At 39.2% G+C, this 17680-nt stretch overlaps 2 protein-coding genes across 4 annotated transcripts in view; both read right to left on the reverse strand.

The window, feature by feature from the left end:
• Positions 1 to 5837: 5837 nt before the first annotated feature.
• Positions 5838 to 8971, reverse strand: npffl (neuropeptide FF-amide peptide precursor like). The gene is made up of 3 exons (XM_074651825.1): positions 8669 to 8971; positions 7757 to 7872; positions 5838 to 6320 (listed from the first exon to the last, which is right to left on the reverse strand). Exons 1-3 carry the CDS (start codon positions 8813 to 8815, stop codon positions 6200 to 6202), a joined length of 384 nt encoding a protein of 127 aa, XP_074507926.1. The 5' UTR covers positions 8816 to 8971; the 3' UTR covers positions 5838 to 6199.
• Positions 8972 to 11978: 3007 nt separating this feature from the next.
• Positions 11979 to 17680, reverse strand: part of itga7 (integrin, alpha 7) — a 42437-nt gene continuing 36735 nt past the window's right edge. For all 3 annotated transcript variants that reach the window (XM_074643258.1, XM_074643249.1, XM_074643240.1), the window contains 3 exons: positions 17151 to 17249; positions 16133 to 16258; positions 11979 to 14147 (listed from right to left, as the gene is read on the reverse strand). In XM_074643258.1, coding sequence (XP_074499359.1) covers positions 13992 to 14147; positions 16133 to 16258; positions 17151 to 17249 — 381 coding nt within the window. In that variant the 3' untranslated portion in view covers positions 11979 to 13991. The remainder of the gene's footprint in view (positions 14148 to 16132; positions 16259 to 17150; positions 17250 to 17680) is intronic.

The raw sequence follows: 17680 nt of genomic DNA on the forward strand, positions 1-17680 counted from the left end.
GAAATATGAGAAAAGAGCAAGAGATGAGGGAGGGTGGGGGTTCCCAAACAAGAAAAGATCTCTAGCTGGAATCGCTGTGGCCATATGGCACGAGCCCCAGATGGCTATAGGCCACAGGGGTGCCTTTACAGTAAATTTGTCTTTTGAGTCGAGTGGCAGTTTTTATTGAGCTTATAACCCCTCTCTTATAGTAACTGGATGGGATGGGAAAGACATACAGTAAGCTGAATAAAGAGCATATTTTCATCATCTGACCTGAAGAGCTCCCTCCCTCCTCTATATTCATGTATAAATAAAAGAAAACAACATCAGACTCCTTTTTTCTTTTTTTAACTAGGCCATTATGTTGCTCCGCTAGAACTGCACATAAACCATCCACACACAAAAGACATTTTTTCTTTTTCTTGTAGCTGAGAGTGATAATAAAGAAATGCCACTTTAATAAGAGCTTTTCCTGAATTATGTCTGCACCATCAAAGCAGAGAATTGTGTTAATAAAAGACCACATGCTCTGTGTGTGTGTGTGTGTGTGTGTGTGTGTGTGTGTGAGAGAGAGAGCTGACAGCAGCTGGCTGCATATTCTCCTCTACAACGTCTTTCCTGAAGGGAAACACTAGTAAAATTGTACGTTCTGTGTTATCTCTTAATACCAGCATAGTGTTTGTGTCTTGAGTTGAGCAAGCTTCAAAGAAAACAGCCTACAGCTGCATAACGTCTCCTACAGATTGGTAAAGGTCCTGTTTACTGCAAATTAAATACAGAATGTTGTTTTATTGTTTTATGTTTTTACAGTTTTAATTTTCAGATATCATGTATGCGGTCTCATTTTGAACCAAAACCACAATCTTCTATATTATTCTGTGTTATTCTATGCTATAGTGCGAACCATTGTAAGTCATAGAGAGAAAACAATAAAAAGCCACTAGCAAACCTAAATACTACTTGGACTCATCAAACAAAAGCACCCTCATACACATGCCTTGATTTATCCACCAATTATCTCTTAAAATAGATGACAGTGTGCTGCATAATATGAGGTTGTGGTCAGTTATCTTCCTAAAAACAAACCTCTCCATTGCTCCCTTAAAGAGCCGTACCAGTGGTTTTGCAAGATTTACATGCTTAACTGTAAATTGTGTACACTCTCTCAAACTTTTTCAAATTCATGCTGTACAATTAAACAATTCAGATTGTTTTCCCAACTGTTCTAGATGGCTGCCTGCCTGATAATGACCATGTCATTGGTTTTAAGTTATTTCAATACAGTATCTATGAACAGGAAATTACTAGCCCTGATTCTCAGCAGCTCAAAAGCCACAATGACTGTGTTTACATGGATATGAATAACCTGTTTATGAGTTTGCGCATGTAAACACCTTATCCCGTTTTCAGAAAGCGGGATGAGCCCTTATCACGTTTATGAATAACCCCAAATATGTGAGCTGGAGTACTCCGAAAGAAACTCTGATACTCTTGCATGTTTACACCTTAGCCTTAGCCCGTTTATTGAGCGCCGCCGTCTAACTGCACAGGCGCGGACCTCGGCTGTTATCATGGTGACATGGTAACGGTGATGTCAAGAGGTGCAAAGTGACAAAAATAATGATGATTTACTCTGACTCAGAGAGATCTCAAAGATCTCCTCCTTTAAAGCTGCAGTGGGTAGAAATGGAGCAAATATGATATATAATAAGATATTTTTAAAAAAAGGTCACCATATCCTGACAGTAGTGCATGAGACAGGTACAGTACAAGATGTTTCTTAAAACATTTGAGGAACAGCCAATGGGAACGCTCTCTCTCTGAAATGACCTGTGATTGGCCAAAGTCTCCTGTCACAGGTTGGATTTTCTAAAGCCTGAAGTCTAGTTTTCTCTCAGAACACTTAAATTACAATATGTCAAAAGGTTATTATGGAATTTTTGCCCAGTTATGCCAAAAATATTCTGCCCACTGCAGGTTTAAAGTCAGTACAAACCGTGACAGATCAGTGGTGGAGCCAGATTTATTTTTGTGCAGTGTAATCAGTTCTGCCACTGATGTCTGGAAGCTTTATAAAATCCCTTTTCCATCTTCTGGCTACCGTTTGCAACACTGAACTGCAATCTGATACGTGAATGAAAAATAATTCTGCATCATATTGGATTTTTCATTACTGCTTAAAGAGTCTACTAAATAGACTTTCGCTGTGAATATATGAATGGAAAATGGTATGAATCTTAAACAAAGCAGCATAGTTGTTGCAAATTGGTTGGTTAGCCGCAAAGTCAAATAACTCTTTGTGCTTTTTAGTCAGCAGAGCACACCTCTGCAGTTTACCCTCGACACTGACATAGCTTTTTCTAAACAAGATCCTTCACTCACCCTGTATAGCCATTAAAGCCTGTTGTGTGTGACAGATTGTGCTGTGTCATGGCCCCCGGCCGGTAATGGCTGAGACCTCCCTCTCCACTGTTCAAGATGGACATGCTTTCCAAGATGATGACCATCAGGGAAATTGGGAGCAGGGGATCGAGGAAAGGTCAGCGAGCCACACAGCAGATATAGAGGACATGGTATCTGAAAGGTAACTGCAGATCATTTAGTTATAGCATTCAGTTCGTGGCATAACAATCTCTCTATCTCTCTATTTATCTATCTCCCCCGGCCTGTCTTATCTCTCTCTCTGTCTGTCTGCTATAATTGCTGCACACTTTTGTCTGAACCCCCCTGCAGAGACTCATGAAATTCAGATGAGTTGAATCTTTCTTCAACTCAGCTGTGCAGATCAGACGCTACAGCTGTGTGATCAACAGCACCCAGCCCTGCTCTCTCTCTCTCTCTTTGTCTTGTCTTTTTGTCTCGACATGTTTCTTACTAGCTCATATTTATTTCTCATATCTCGGTGTCATTGCCCTTGTTGCTCTACCTGCACAAGTGTGCAGCAACAAGGGCAATTGCACACTCAGACATCCTGGTAGGGGATCCCTCTTTGAATATTTTAGCTGACAGTTTCTTCCTCTCTCTCAAAAATGATTTTTAAGAGTTTTCTTTTCTCTTCACTGAGGTTGGTGAGGTGACTGTTAGGCAGGTTAGCTAGACGTGTAACATCTGTCGTATGTCTTTGTGCTTCTTTGTTTGTGTTTTGTATTTTATTACATATTTGTGTTTTCTAAGTCGTCGTTTCTACCTTTTCATTGCCATTCTGTTGCTAGGGCAACAGCTTTGGTCCAAGTGTACTTCCTGTCAGCTAACGTTACTGCAGTAAGAAACATACTGCGAACATTGCAACAGGAAATACAAAGGGGCCCATTTAGAATACAATGTTGTCAAGTTTGAAAATGTTTGACGTTACAGGCTTATCTTTAATGTCTCTTTAAGTCTCTTCTCTTGTGAAACTGGAAAAAAAATACAGTTTGAAAACACTACCAATCGCATGTCTGTCAGGTTACGTTTTGTAGTGATGTTTCTTCATCACCTAATAATGCGCCGAGCCGGGATGGGCTCATCACTGCCCCCTGAGGCCGAAAAACACCCACGGGTGTTCTGGCCTGCAAGACCCTTTAAAGGGACTATTTGTAACTTTCAGAAATGCTTGTTAACAGCGACACCTGTGGCTGTTAAGTCAACGAAAGTCAGCGTCGGGCTCGCTCTCAATATACCTGAACGAGCATCACTCTACACAGTGAGGCGACACACATCAGCTAAAAACACAATATCACTCTATATTTCACCTGCTTGGCAGTAATGTTAGCTGACCAGACAAAGGTCTCTCCATGAATCAATGCTGATCCCAGTGTTGGCTTTTCCTGCTTCAGCGCAGGCTGAGGCAGTGGGGCTCCGCAGCGGGTAACGTTGTCGTCTCCGCCCGCAGCCGGAGTGAACAGGGAGACACCAACACCAGGTCGGTAACGAGGCGACAACGTTTCTCACTTCACAAGACACGGGAAACCTCTGTTGGTCTGGAGGAGCTGCAGGTGTTTATTTCTGCACAAAAATCCAATGTACATTCACGCATACGCGAGCAGCGCGCATACGCGAGCAGCGCGCATACGCGAGCGCGCATGTGTCCTGACCCGGTACATTTATACGCTTAAAAAGTTACAAACAGTCCCTTTAAGTTAGGCCCCCTTCAGAAAACAGACCCTGCACTGAGTGTTTTGGCCCATAGGAGTGTGTCTAATAAGGCTTACATGAACTGAATTACTTACGTGGTGAGAAACAATTCCAGTAGTGTGCCAGTCTAAAAAAGTAAAAATATAGTACGTTATAAATAATATAATAATATATAAGTGTAACTATAAAGTGAGGTGTAGTAGTAGGACAACAATATACAGTGTAAAACAGCAGTTTAGCATATTAATTATTAATGGACTATTAATACGATAAGGTGTAGTATGATTATATTATAGTAGTAATATAATTCTAACGATTATTATTGTTATTATTATTATTATTATTATTATTATTATTATTATGCACATCATGTTTTGAATAGATCGTGTAAGAGAGAGAACTAAAGAAAAATGCTCAACCTTTTTATGTAAATATTGCAACAATATACCTTGATTAAACCATAAATGGTCAGAAAAACAGACATAGGTTAGCATTGACTAAAGTAAATAGAAAAAAAAAAAGAAAAAAGAAATACGAGAGGTCATCTGCAATCAGCACTAGTTATTCTTCATTCTGTCTTCTGGGCTCATAAATAGGAATGGGAGGTCAGGCTAATAAAAGGCTCTTCCTAAGAAGGATTGACGTGCTTTCTTTCCCAGTAATTGGCTGCGGAAACCGTGAAAGCGTAGACTAATTGCATGTTGCTGTGTTTTAATTAGTGCTGAAGCTTATTGCATGCTGTTTCCCCAGGTGGCCTGTAAATTCACCACACACAAAACCACAACAGCCACTATCCTGTAGAGAAGAGCTGTGCATCACTGTACATTTAACAGATGATAGTTGGATAAAACATTCTCCATTCACATCCCATTAAACCTATAGCCTAATGCTGCACACAGCTGTTGGTGGGTTGTTGAGATGAAAGTGAAGTAACTAAATGTTTAGTGATATATTTTCCAAAAAAGATATTGTGTTTAATGCGTTGCAGTAAATATCTTTCTTTGTGTGTCCTTCACTGAATTTACATTCCTCTGATGACTGAGCGAGCCAGTTAAGGCAAATTTAATGTAGTGGGACAATTATTATGTACTTATGTGGTCTAGCAGATGCTCATGCCGTAGAAATTGTCAGCAATTAATGTTTAAATGCTAATAACATTTCTTGTGACAATAATTTCACATCTGCATACCCAACAAATAAAGCACTGTGCCAAAAACAACCTGCTAATCATTTGTGGGGGAAATGTCTTACAAACAATCGCAACTAACCAGCTGCTGTAAAGCCACAAATGTTGCTAAGCAACCAAATCCAAATAAATTGGAAAACCGATAGATTAGACTGCAGACTTGCAATTATTTTGATAATACTGCACAACATCACATTGAATCTCATGATATCAAAGATAGTATTATTAGATAATTAGTCAATTAACAAGGAACATTACAGCGTCTAAAATGTGAGCATTCGCAGCTTTTTATATTAATTTAAATTAAATATATTTGAAGACATTTCCTTTTTATGGACATTTCTTTACTTTATTTAATTTAGCAACCCACAGATGATCTGATAATGAAAAGGATCCTTAGTTACAGCCCTGTTCTAAAATGAATCTTCTTTCAAGTAGCCTAATATCTATTAATATCTATATCTATATCAAAGCTCAGACAGACATTTGGAAGAGGTTTCATACAATCTAACATCTAATCCTGATCTTTGCACAGTGATCATTTTGAACACACACGTGAGTTCAAAGCTCTTTTATTTGACCAGAGAACAGAAGAATAACAGAAAACGTAGCAATCAATTTACAGCAAAACACTTGTGGTCCTCAATAACGTTCCAGTCAGGACAAATGAGGTCTGCTCAGGAAACCCTAATTTCAAATGTCAACATGCTTTGTTGGAGAAAAAGAAGGAAAACAATATTTAAAATGAAGCTCATGTCATCTTTAACTGAACGTATCAAGCAAAGCCAAATGGGCTGGTACAATGTTGGAAAACAAATATAATGTAATTCAGATTTATTCATTCAAATTTGGTCTCTCCACAGTTGCCCGCTGCTTGGCCTTATGCCAGGACATTGATGCGTGGATCTGCCTGCCAGATTATTTCTTGCCGAATCTCTGGGGCACGGCCATACTCCAGATCTGGCCGGGGGCAGCCTCCCAGTCACGGGACTGTATCTGATCCTCCGACATCATCTGCCCTCTGGAGCCACGGCCAAACCTGCCAGGGAGGACAAACAGAGGCAGCAACCGATGGAAATGAAAGACTTTTTAAAATACATATAATATATAATATATTATATTTTTATACCGTGGAACTTAACCACACACTTTCTATGAGGGATAAACACGGACAAATATATCTCACAAGCTGCAAGTACAAAAGAATCATGTATTTAAGTGATCTGAGCAGAAACGACGTTGTTTATGTTTAATGTTTAAACCTTCAAGGCTGAGACAGACAATTTATGTCCAAGATTATCTAATCTTTGCCATATAAGAGAGTTGGTTGGCTCCTGAACCACTTTTACAAACAATCTCAAGTACATGGTATTTAAAAATGTTACATATTTGTGTCATTTTAAAATCCAGATGTGGAAAATAGTTGCAAATGGGTTTCATTTCATCTTAATGTGGAGCTTCAACAATCAATCAATCAATGATTAGTTGGTTTACAGAAAATCTATTCTGACAGTACTGTCTTTAAGATGCTGTAGCGGGCTCAGTCTTAAAGCTATAAAGATATTGGTATCATATGAAACTAGAAAACCTAATGAATCCATTGGTACCAACCTTGTCATGTTAGATTGATAATAAGGAGAAATATAATGATCCAAAGTTAGGCTCAATTTTGCGAGGGAAAACTGGCATGGCCATTTTCAAAGAGGTCCCTCGAATTCTGACCTCAAGACATTTCTGCCATAACTTGATGCAGAAAAGACAGAAATTGGTACATAAAAAATCACCTAAACTTATGTCCTTGACACATGTCACATTCTCATCGGGTGCTGAGCCCCACTATAAAGGTCTTATCCTAGAATCGCCTCTGTTTAAGCCAAAATGTCAATATATTCTCGTGTTCCAGCTTTTAAAATGTGAATATTTGCAGCTTTTTCTTGTTGTATTTTTAGCTTTTGGACGGTTGGATTGAATTCTAGGAAATTGGGATGGACATTTTTCACAGTTTTTTAGTACGTTTTCCCGGCCAAATGATTAATGATTAATTGGATTTTATAAATAGTCGTTAGTTGCAGCACTATCTGTATGGCTCTAGACTGGCAGTATACTGATAATTTCAGAAGTCAGGGCCCATTTAAGTTACATATGATACGTTTTTTTCTCTGGAAATCCTCATGTGACCTTAACATGGCATTGGGCTACGCACCTAGTGTTGTTTTTACCCAAACATACCTGAGTGAACCTACTATGCTTGCATTAAATGTCAGATTTTTCCACAGTAGAATTGATACATATTTGGTTTTAGTTCAGTGCTGAGAGGAAACTGCTATACAGTGTTATACGTAGATGACTTATTTTCTGTGTGATTGTTTTTACATTTACCGTGTGTGTGTGTGTGTGTGTGTGTGTGTGTGTGTGTGTGTGTGTGTGTGTGTGTGTGTGTGTGATGATGAATACAGGCTCTGTCATGTCACTGACCTCTGTGGCTGATGGAGGACAGAGTTCCTGGTTTCCCTCTGAGACCCGAGCAGCAGAGCTCTCAGCACCGCGGTCAGCAGACGATCATCAACGCTGTTATCTGTGTTTTCACTCTCCTGGAGCACAGCAGCACGCACACAAATAAATGCAAAGCCTAACATCAAAAAGCTTGTATTCTGTTTATGAAAAATATCTTAGGACCACATCAAGAACCCTAACTGCATTCAATTTTGGGTTGCAACACAAACCCCAGGCAGGCTCTAACTCCAGCCAGTCAGTCCTGCTGTGACAAGAGACCTTGAGATGTAGATATCAGTGTACAAAGGCAAAGCAATGCACCTCCTGCCCACTCAAATATAGATCCACTCTTATCTTTATGCAAAATAAAACCCACATCTGTCTCAGTGGGAAAACCTTATAATTTTCCTTGTGATCTGAAACCTCCTACTCTATCGGGCTCCGACTGTCTGTTGACCTCAGAATATATTATAGAGCATCTCTGTTGCATGAAGAGGAACACTATCTGAAATATAAATGAGTTGTGTGATTTAGCTTGTCTCACTTGATAAAAGGGCTCAAATCCCATTTACATACTTCATCACATGGAGTGACAGATTTCTCTGGAAATGTTGGCATGGCTTCTGGTTGTGCACAGAATTTTTCATTCAGTCTAATGTGGCACCGAAGACAGTCCCTATTTAAATCCTGCCCAGAGACGCACAGTATATTTTAAGATGTGTGCCTACAATGTGTCTCAAAATAACATTTCTTATATTTAAAGATGCCAAAATGATTTTGGCAAATTGGATGTAACATGAACACACATAAATGGTGTTACTCTAATATATTTCCTTGCCACAGCAGGTTTAATTTGAAGACTTGAAATGAAGTACGAGTGGTTTGTTGTCTCACCAGCCCCAGCAGGTGGTCGGCCATGTTCTCCTCTGAGCCTGGCAGCACGTCATTTTTGTCCAGACTGCCTTGGACATGAAGAGCCTGACTGACGCCAGCCATCGCCAACGCCAGAGCCAGAAGAGTCACCGCCGCACCTGTTTCCATGGTCTCAAACTGAAGGAGAGGTCAGATGAACTCTGATGACAGAGGATGCAGAGGATTGTCCTGTTACACCTTTTTGACTTCAAAGGGCTCGGCTCCTGGGAGAAAACAGAAGAAAGACTCGTCCTGGTCGGGGGTTAAGTGTCCCTCTTTGTGCAGCGTCCTTTGCTAACTTGAGTGGATGGTAACATCCTCGCCGGGTCTTATATACACCTCACGGTCGCTGGCTGAAAACCCCCAGGAGAGCTGGAGAAAGATGCTACTGTATAAAGGGGAACGAGGGACAGGATGGAGGAAGAACCAGCCCCCCTAATATGAGACTTAACCAGGTCCATTTAGCAGGATCAGGGCATTAGTGATGGCCAGAGTGCGTTATTATGTGGCCCTTAGGGTAGTGCAACACAACTCTCCCAGTTATTAAACAGATAAATCCCTGCAAATGGACTCTGATCCACCAGTCCCTGTTGCCCAGTAGTCCCCACTGCATGTACAGACAATGTGAGAAACACTCGTCACCCACTTAATCATCATGCGCCAATATTAAACAGATTAGTCTGGACAACTTTAATGATTTTATAGGCCACAAAGTAATGAACCTAAAAAAGCAGAAAAACAAAAGATATTTTTGCTCCAGAGTTAATGTTTCTAAACGAGAGGATATATCCAACAATATCATCTCACACCTCAGGGTTTAAAATAATGTCACTGATTCATCCATCAGTGAAGGATCAGCCTCAGAGTTTGTGTCTTAATGGCATCTCAGATTAATGTTGGTTATCTTTATTTTGGTTTTAGGGATCATTTTGCAAGTGTTTCAAGATAGTGTATGCAAACTTAATTTTTCAGGTTAGTTTTTATTCTCTTTTTTTAAAGTTCATTATCAGGAGCATGTAGAAATTTCATTGAAAATGCTTCCCACATGCTCTCTCCAAATGGTTATTGGTAGGAATGTAAGACACAATATGGTTCAATAGGAACGTTATGGGTCATCAGAACTTTCGCTTTCACAACAGAAGAGACGCTTTTATGATTTTTTTTTCTTTTAACATGCTGATGAAAGGATTTTAGAAGACGCTTCTCCCAAAGGAAAGAGTGTCTTAGAATAAAACCCCTTCATTTGTTAAATGTCAGCTTCCTTCATTTTGCTAATTTCAAACCAGGACTGCTTTAAGCTTGATTAGTGAGAGTGACACCGGCTTTATTAGTGCCGTATGTGTTCACTTTATCTCTGTCTTTGACTCAGTGTGTGTGTTTGTGTGTGCATGTACAGTGTGTGTATGTGTGTTTGTGTGCATGTACAGTGTGTGTGTGTTTGTGTAATAATTAGTCACTTCCCCAATACTGGATGAGACATCAACAGATTTGACTCAAGTGCCTAATGGGTGACAATCCGCTTAGACTGCAACACAAACACACACACAAACACACACACACACACACACACACACACACACACACACACACAGTCTAACTGTTTAACTGCCATGGCAACCAGGATGACATCTGACGGATTCTGGGGGGAATTAGTTTTCATTACTATAATAAGATCCTAAGATTTTGGATTAGAGAAAAATCTAATTCGCTCACTCTGACTTGCTTATGTAAACACGGAGGACAAAAAAATAGAAACAACTCTCAATATAATGTAGTCAAGTACAACACCACCTTTAACTATAACCTGAATAGTAAACACATAATTGATTTTCCACATTTCCAACAAAAACTGAACATTATAAATGTAAAAGGTAAAATGTAAAGGTTAATTTATTGCAGATCTGTTGTATTGAATTGCAATGGAGTGTACAGGTGTAACCAAGCATGTGGTACAAATGCTATTATAAGCTACATAAATACTATTAGTCATTCAGTGTGATCACATAATAGGTATAGTAGGTATATTGATTTGGCTCAGGTTCAATCACATATCAATCAAACATATTCAGTCACCATAACTAAATCCCCATCTTCTCTTGCAGACATCCCTCCGTGGGTAGAGTTAAGAAACATCAACATCAATTCTTTGGATTTTTGAATGTACCTAATTTGCGACTACTAAATGGCTGTTTATTAGTTTTTGCATCACTCATCGATCTCGTCTTGTTATCTATATGCATGTTTTATTGTCTATTCTGTTGACCTGCTTTATTCTACTACCTACTTTGGTCAGCTTTAGAAATAAGTTTGATTTGATGTGCTATTACACAGTTTGAAACAGCTGGTACAAGGTACGTCAAAAATATTTAGATATTTGATGTTTTAAATATTTCCCATCCGTCTTTAAACCTGAATATAAATCTGAATGATCGGAAAATTGTGTCTTCCAACATAAAGCTGCAGGCTTCATATTCTTCCATTGTACAGTACGGACAAATATATTCATGGATATCCTCCCCAGATCTGGAGAAGGTCAGCTGTGTGTACATCCAATCTTTTTTTTACACCCATGCAAAGTCAAACATCTCTCTCTAACACCTCCCGCTGGCTCAGCTGAATGTAGCTGACAGGATTTTAACTGGACCTAAAGGAAAAGACCATGTATGACCTATTTAATCACCTCCCTGCTGGTAACAGGGAATGAGCCAAGGATTTATGACCTCGAGCTATTTATGCCTGTACGCTCTTTTATGAACCAGAGCACAAGCTGACATATCCTGATGATGATTGTTATTATTATATGACAAAGCCACTAACAGCTCCCTATTCACCTGATAGTTACATGTTATATTCCACAGAAACAATACAAGATACCTTTATTTCTTCTTCAAGAAAATGTACATTCAAAGGAAAGCTTTGTTTATTGTACTTCTAATATCTGTCCTTGTGGTGTCTCTCCTCTTGTTGACACACTCATGTCACACTACGAGGTTGTGGGCAACATTAGCATGAAAATAAGGAACATAATAATGCAACTTTATTCCATACAAGCCCTGTTATTATCTTGCATTGTTTTTGTTCCATACTTACATTCTATATCAGTAATAATTATTATGCATATCACATAAACAGTGCTGTTTTGACAAATACAATGCCAAATAGTACAGAGACCAGATGTGTATTTCAGTTTTCAGACTTTTGGTCCCATCTGGTGTTCTCAGAGTGAACTGCAGGTTAACCAGAAACTGATCACTGTTGGCTGAAACTCTACAGAGAATGACACATTATCTGATTTATTTTGTTTCCTTTTATTTTATTTACAATGTTAAAACGGTGCAGCCAAACATAAAATAAATAAAACACTGAATCATGACAAAAAGAACAAAACTAAAAACGGGAAGGTCAGAACAGCAACGGGAGCCTCATGCAGCTAATACAAGATTGTCCAGCAATACCTTAAAAAACAAGCTGACTCTTCATGCTTTACAGCCACGTCACCGACCCAAAATAGACCCAAAGAAAGTTTGTCTGGTTCCTCGCCCACATGTTCTGCTCTTCTAGAAATCTTCTCTCTTCTCTTCATGTTGTCCAACAGATGCTTCAGCGTTGCCTGATCTCATTTGTAAATTGCCTTGTGTTCTTCACCAGTAGCTCACAATCTTCCACTTTTACCATAAGGCACTTGTATGCAGTAAGAAACGTCAGTACTGAAATGAAGTGTGACTGGAGTACAGTACCAGGAACAGTGAAACAAGCAGGTTAATATATTCCAAATAAAGCGTTTTAAAACTATTTATACAAAGGTCAAGATGTCTCCTGGTGAAGTATCTTTACACCTCAATAAAAAAATAGAAATAAAGTAGGTGGTGGTGAAAACCTTATAATGAAGACGTGTTGTATTCAGACATATGTAGTATTATAGGTTTTAATTTGAGACCATGTTTCACACATTATCCTTTTTAGGGCTGCAACTAATGGTTATTTTCATTGTTGAATAATCTGTCGATTATTTTATTGATTAATTGATTAGTTGTTTGGTCTATAAATGTCAGAAAATTGTGAAAAATGTCGATCAGTGTTTCCCAAAGCCCAAGATGACGTCCTCAAATGTCTTGTTTTGTCAACAACTCAAAGATTTTCAGTTTACTGTCATATAGGAGTAAAGAAACCAGAAAATATTCACATTTAAGAAGCTGGAGTCAGACAATTTGGGCTTTTTTTTTTCTTAAACAAATGACTCAAACCGAATAATTGATTATCAAAATAGTCGGCGATTAATTTAAATAGTTGACAACTAATCGATTAATCGTTGCAGCTCTAATCCTTTTATACACTGGCTCAGGAATTTAAATGCTTACACTGCAAATGTGCAGACCATATTTTAAATATTGCCTCGCTTTTCTTATATATTTGGTTTTCATGCAACTACAGTGTTATGGCTGTCATAGGCTATATTGTGTTTTTTTTGTTCTTATTCAAGTTCACTCAGGCAATAAACTATAGATATACCCTAAAGTACATCTGACTGACATGATAACAAAAAGTGAAAAAGATATTGACACAAAAAGGCGTTTCTTTTCCTTGAATAAGGACATACAAAAACCATCAGGTGAACTTATTGCCAGAGCCGTAGACAAGCCCAGACGACAACACATTCAGTGTTCTGCAACATATTACTGAACTGATATCTAACTGTACATACTGACATTTCCCAATGTTTACCAGTACTAACTAAAAGGAAATCACAAAACATCATTTATATATAAAAAAATGCATTTTTTTTCATTGCCCACATCAGTCGTCAGTCTTACAGTAGTTAAGGCAAAAAGTAGTCTTTGTCACAGGGCAGTGGCTTCTTCATCAACAATGTCCAGTGTGTCTGTATGCATCTAGGATTATACTGTATGTTTGTGCATTCATGCATGTCTTCGAGTTGTGATTTTCTGTCCTCCTTTGTCCATCATCAGCGCTCCTCCTGCAGGCTGTAAAGCATAGTGAGCAACTAGACTGGTTCTAATATTGTTCCTGGCCTTCAGTATTAACCGTAACACACTGATATAGATGCACAGTATAAATAGACTATGCAAGGCCGGTCATCAGCGGGCTACAGCATGGAGAAGAGTATAGATCCAGTCACAGTGTAACAGGCCACCAATATGCAAGTACTGACACAGTACAGAGTGCACACGATGTCGTGATCTCAGTCTATGTGCACTTCTTTTAGTCCGTTACTTCCAATGCAGACAGAATGAGTGCCACACGTGGTGATTTGGATGAATTCAGTCAGTCAGTGCTTCAAAGCGGGTTACGAGGTCCCGTCGCTCCAGTGCGTGGCCCATTCCTTTTTATGGACGACTCCTGACTTCTCAGTCTGGAACTGTGGCCGGTCCTCGCGAGGAATCTTCACCGCGTGGTACTGAGGCAGTTTGTCTTTGTAGGTGGCCCGTTGGAAGAAGCCACACTGTCGGCACAGGAGAGAGGAGAGCAGGAAGGGAGTGCAGATAGAGGAAGAAAGGAAAACAAGAATAATTAACTGGTGTCATATATATAAGAACGCCACAGCAAATCACGTGTATTTGTTTGCCCTTTCATTGGTTTCACTTTCCAATAGAGTGGTGCAGGAATGAGTCCTAAAACCCAGAAATGAGTTGAGCATTTTAGCACTTCTGGTTCTCTCGTCTTGAAGTCATTGGGTTTTGAATGGGTTTTTTAGTTAGATGCTTAAAATAAGGTCTGTGGTTAACACAAGCTGAAGAGATTTTAACATTTTGTTCTACAATATGAAAGACATCAGTAAATATCTGACTCATGAACTTTTAAGCTTACACGTGTCTTAAAAAAGGCAGTTGCTAACAAGTGGCTAAATGAGACCTTAAACGTCATCACGCCAACTCGTCAGCCTTTACAGCCTCGTTGTGTATTCTTGCGCTCATGCGACCGTGGGGTAGTTCGTTTATAGCCTAACGTTAGCTTTATACTTCTGGTGATTGCATTTATGCTTCAAAAATCATAAAAGTGGTGTTCATTTGTGGAGATTATCTTGCTGTACAAAACATGTAAGTATCATAAATGTTTGTTTGCCACAGAGATTATTTTCTGCAATAATCCAAAACCCAATGGAAAAAACTCGTTGTTTTTTTGTCGAGGGAATCCAGGGCGATGCCTTTAATTTCCTGGTTGGCCTACAAAAATACATCATCCCTGCACCACTTCATATCATGCCTTGTAAGAGATGCATAAAATCTAATTTATTCCATTAAAGTAGTGTTTTCTAGTTCATCTACGACGGATGAGAAGGAAAATTATCTGACGACCTTGTGCAGTCAAAGTGACAATTTAATAAAAAGCACATCCACATGCTCCACATCTCAAATCCAGCATCAGTCTCAAGTGTCCTCGATTAACACGCCAACACGCTGCCAAAGTGCCATTAAGAAACACATTCATGTGAACAAAAACACCTGTTGATATTAATGATAATGTTAATTCTGGCACCTGAAAAAAAGCCAGTTGATCATGAGATGCAAGTGTTAATAGATGAAAATGAACAGTCTCCATAGACGGGTGCCAGAATGAACAAGTGTAGATGATTAAACTGTGAAGTCTACACAGCAAGAGGCACAACACACAGCAGGCATCTGACAAGCTCTGATGGAGAGGTGGCTGGATGGTGTTCAATGAGCACAGATTAAACGTTAATCCCCTCCCAAAGCTATGATATCACATCTGTGTGTTTTTGTTATTAATTGTGCCAAAATATGGTAATATTTCACAGTGTAATGAACAACAGCAGCCACACCAGAGTGCATCGAGGAACAAAGCGATTGAGTATTTTTACCGCTTGGAGGGAGAGGAGGAGGGGAGAGCAGGCCAGAGTGAAATAATATTTTTTTTATATTATAGTTCTGATGCCTGCTTCTCCACCTCCGAGGGTTGGACCCCCAAATGGGCGCGGTAGTACTCCGTGTCATAGTGCCGGCGCCGCTCACTGCGTTTGAAGAACCCACACTGGGCGACAGATCACCAAAGGGAAAGTAAAATAGAAGAAAATAAGATGGGAAATGAAAGAGAAAGGGGGTTTAAGGATAGAGAGTCCCCAGATGGAAGTGAGAGAAGACAAAACAAAAGGGAGGACACACAGAGGACACACAAAAGAGGAAAGGAAGAGATGAGAGTGAGCTGGAAGGAATAAAATGATTACAGGACAGAACAAAGCGGATAGAAATCATTGGACTACCATGGAAAGTGATGAGAAAATGCCAGAGTAATGGCCAGTGGGGTGACAGGGATGAAGTCAATTAAACTATAAAGACCTCTCACAGGCTGAATCTGAATCTAATAAAACGAATCTTTATACATTTTGGGACTTTGAAACATAGAACAAGAAGGCCTATAGAGAGTACAAGTGTTATGCAGTGACAGTCAGTTATCCTGTGTGTGTGTTACCTTCCACAGTATGCAGACCAGCAGAGTCAGCAGCAGGATGCCTGCCAGGACGGCTATGAGGATGATCCACCAGGGGATCAGGTACTGGTCAACGAGACCAGGCTCAGGATAGATCATCACTGGTACCTGGAGCATGCAATGGAAATGCAAAATTACAAGAACAAATATCACTGCTGAATTAATCAGTGAGTCAGTCACACATGCCTGTAATGATAATAGATGTATTTAAAAAGAGTACAAGTAAAAGGTGCTGCCAATTTATATGAAAAAATAAATAATTAAACACAATTAATCATATGATTGTCCATAGTTAATTGCAATTCATTGCAAATTAATCACACATTTGTATCTGTTCAAAATGTACATTAAAGGGAACAACAAGTATTTAATACTCTTATCAACATGGGAGTGGACAAATATGCTGCTTTATGCAAATGTATGTATATATTTATTATTAGAAATCAATTAACACACAAAACAATGACAGATATTGTCCAGAAACCCTCACAGGTACTGCATTTAGCATAAAAAATATGCTCAAATCATAACATGGCAAACTGCAGCCCAACAGGCAACAACAGCTGTCAGTGTGTCAGTGTGCTGACTTGACTATGACTTGCCCCAAACTGCATGTGATTATCATAAAGTGGGCATGTCTGTAAAGGGGAGACTCGTGGGTACCCATAGAACCCATTCATTCACATATCTTGAGGTCAGAGGTCAAGGGACCCCTTTGAATATGGCCATGCCAGTTTTTCCTCACCAATATTTAGTGTAAGTTTGAAGCATTATTTAACCAGGTCTTTACATGGCCTCTGAACATTTTAAGAGGTTAATTAAAAATAAAAAGTTGTGTTAATGCGTTAAAGAAATTAGTGGTGTTAAAACGAGTTTGCGTTAACGCGTTATTACCACATTAACATTGAAACATATCAAAGAGACATTTAGTACCCAACACTTAGTGAACAAAATTTAAGTAAAATGTTTGAGGATACGTGTTGTGGTATGTGCTGCGTACCTGTGCAGCAGCATCCTTGAGGACCAGGTGTTTGATGCTGGACTTCACAGTGATGTTGGCTCTGACCAGCAGCTCCAGAGCACTGGCTGCTGGAAACTCCTGATAGACAGACAGACAAAGAAACATAAACATAAATACATAAACTGTTCATTCAGAAACAGCTCTTAAAGTTCCTGTGAAATGACAGGGCACAACAATAAGGATTTCTGGCATGCCCGGGGTAAGTTAAATGCTACTCCTGGCTAGTAAATTTAGCGATTCACTTGCCCAATAAAAGAATGAAACACATTGTTTTTTTCTGGAGCTGATGATGGAAGTAGCTAAGGAGTGAGCCATCCTACTTCCTTCTCATCTCTGTCCAGACACAGCAGGAGCAAGAAAATTGAGGTTGGTAAAGAGTTTTTAAAGTTTATGAGCTGAAAGTGAGCATTTAAATTATCCTAAAAACAGGAGTTTAGTTGAGTGACGTTGGAGGATGTGGGTGAAACTCTAGATTCAGTTACATAAATAAAGATTAAACGTGACAATTA

This window comes from Sebastes fasciatus, chromosome 1, assembly GCF_043250625.1.
Source record: "Sebastes fasciatus isolate fSebFas1 chromosome 1, fSebFas1.pri, whole genome shotgun sequence".
Lineage (NCBI taxonomy): Eukaryota > Metazoa > Chordata > Actinopteri > Perciformes > Sebastidae > Sebastes > Sebastes fasciatus.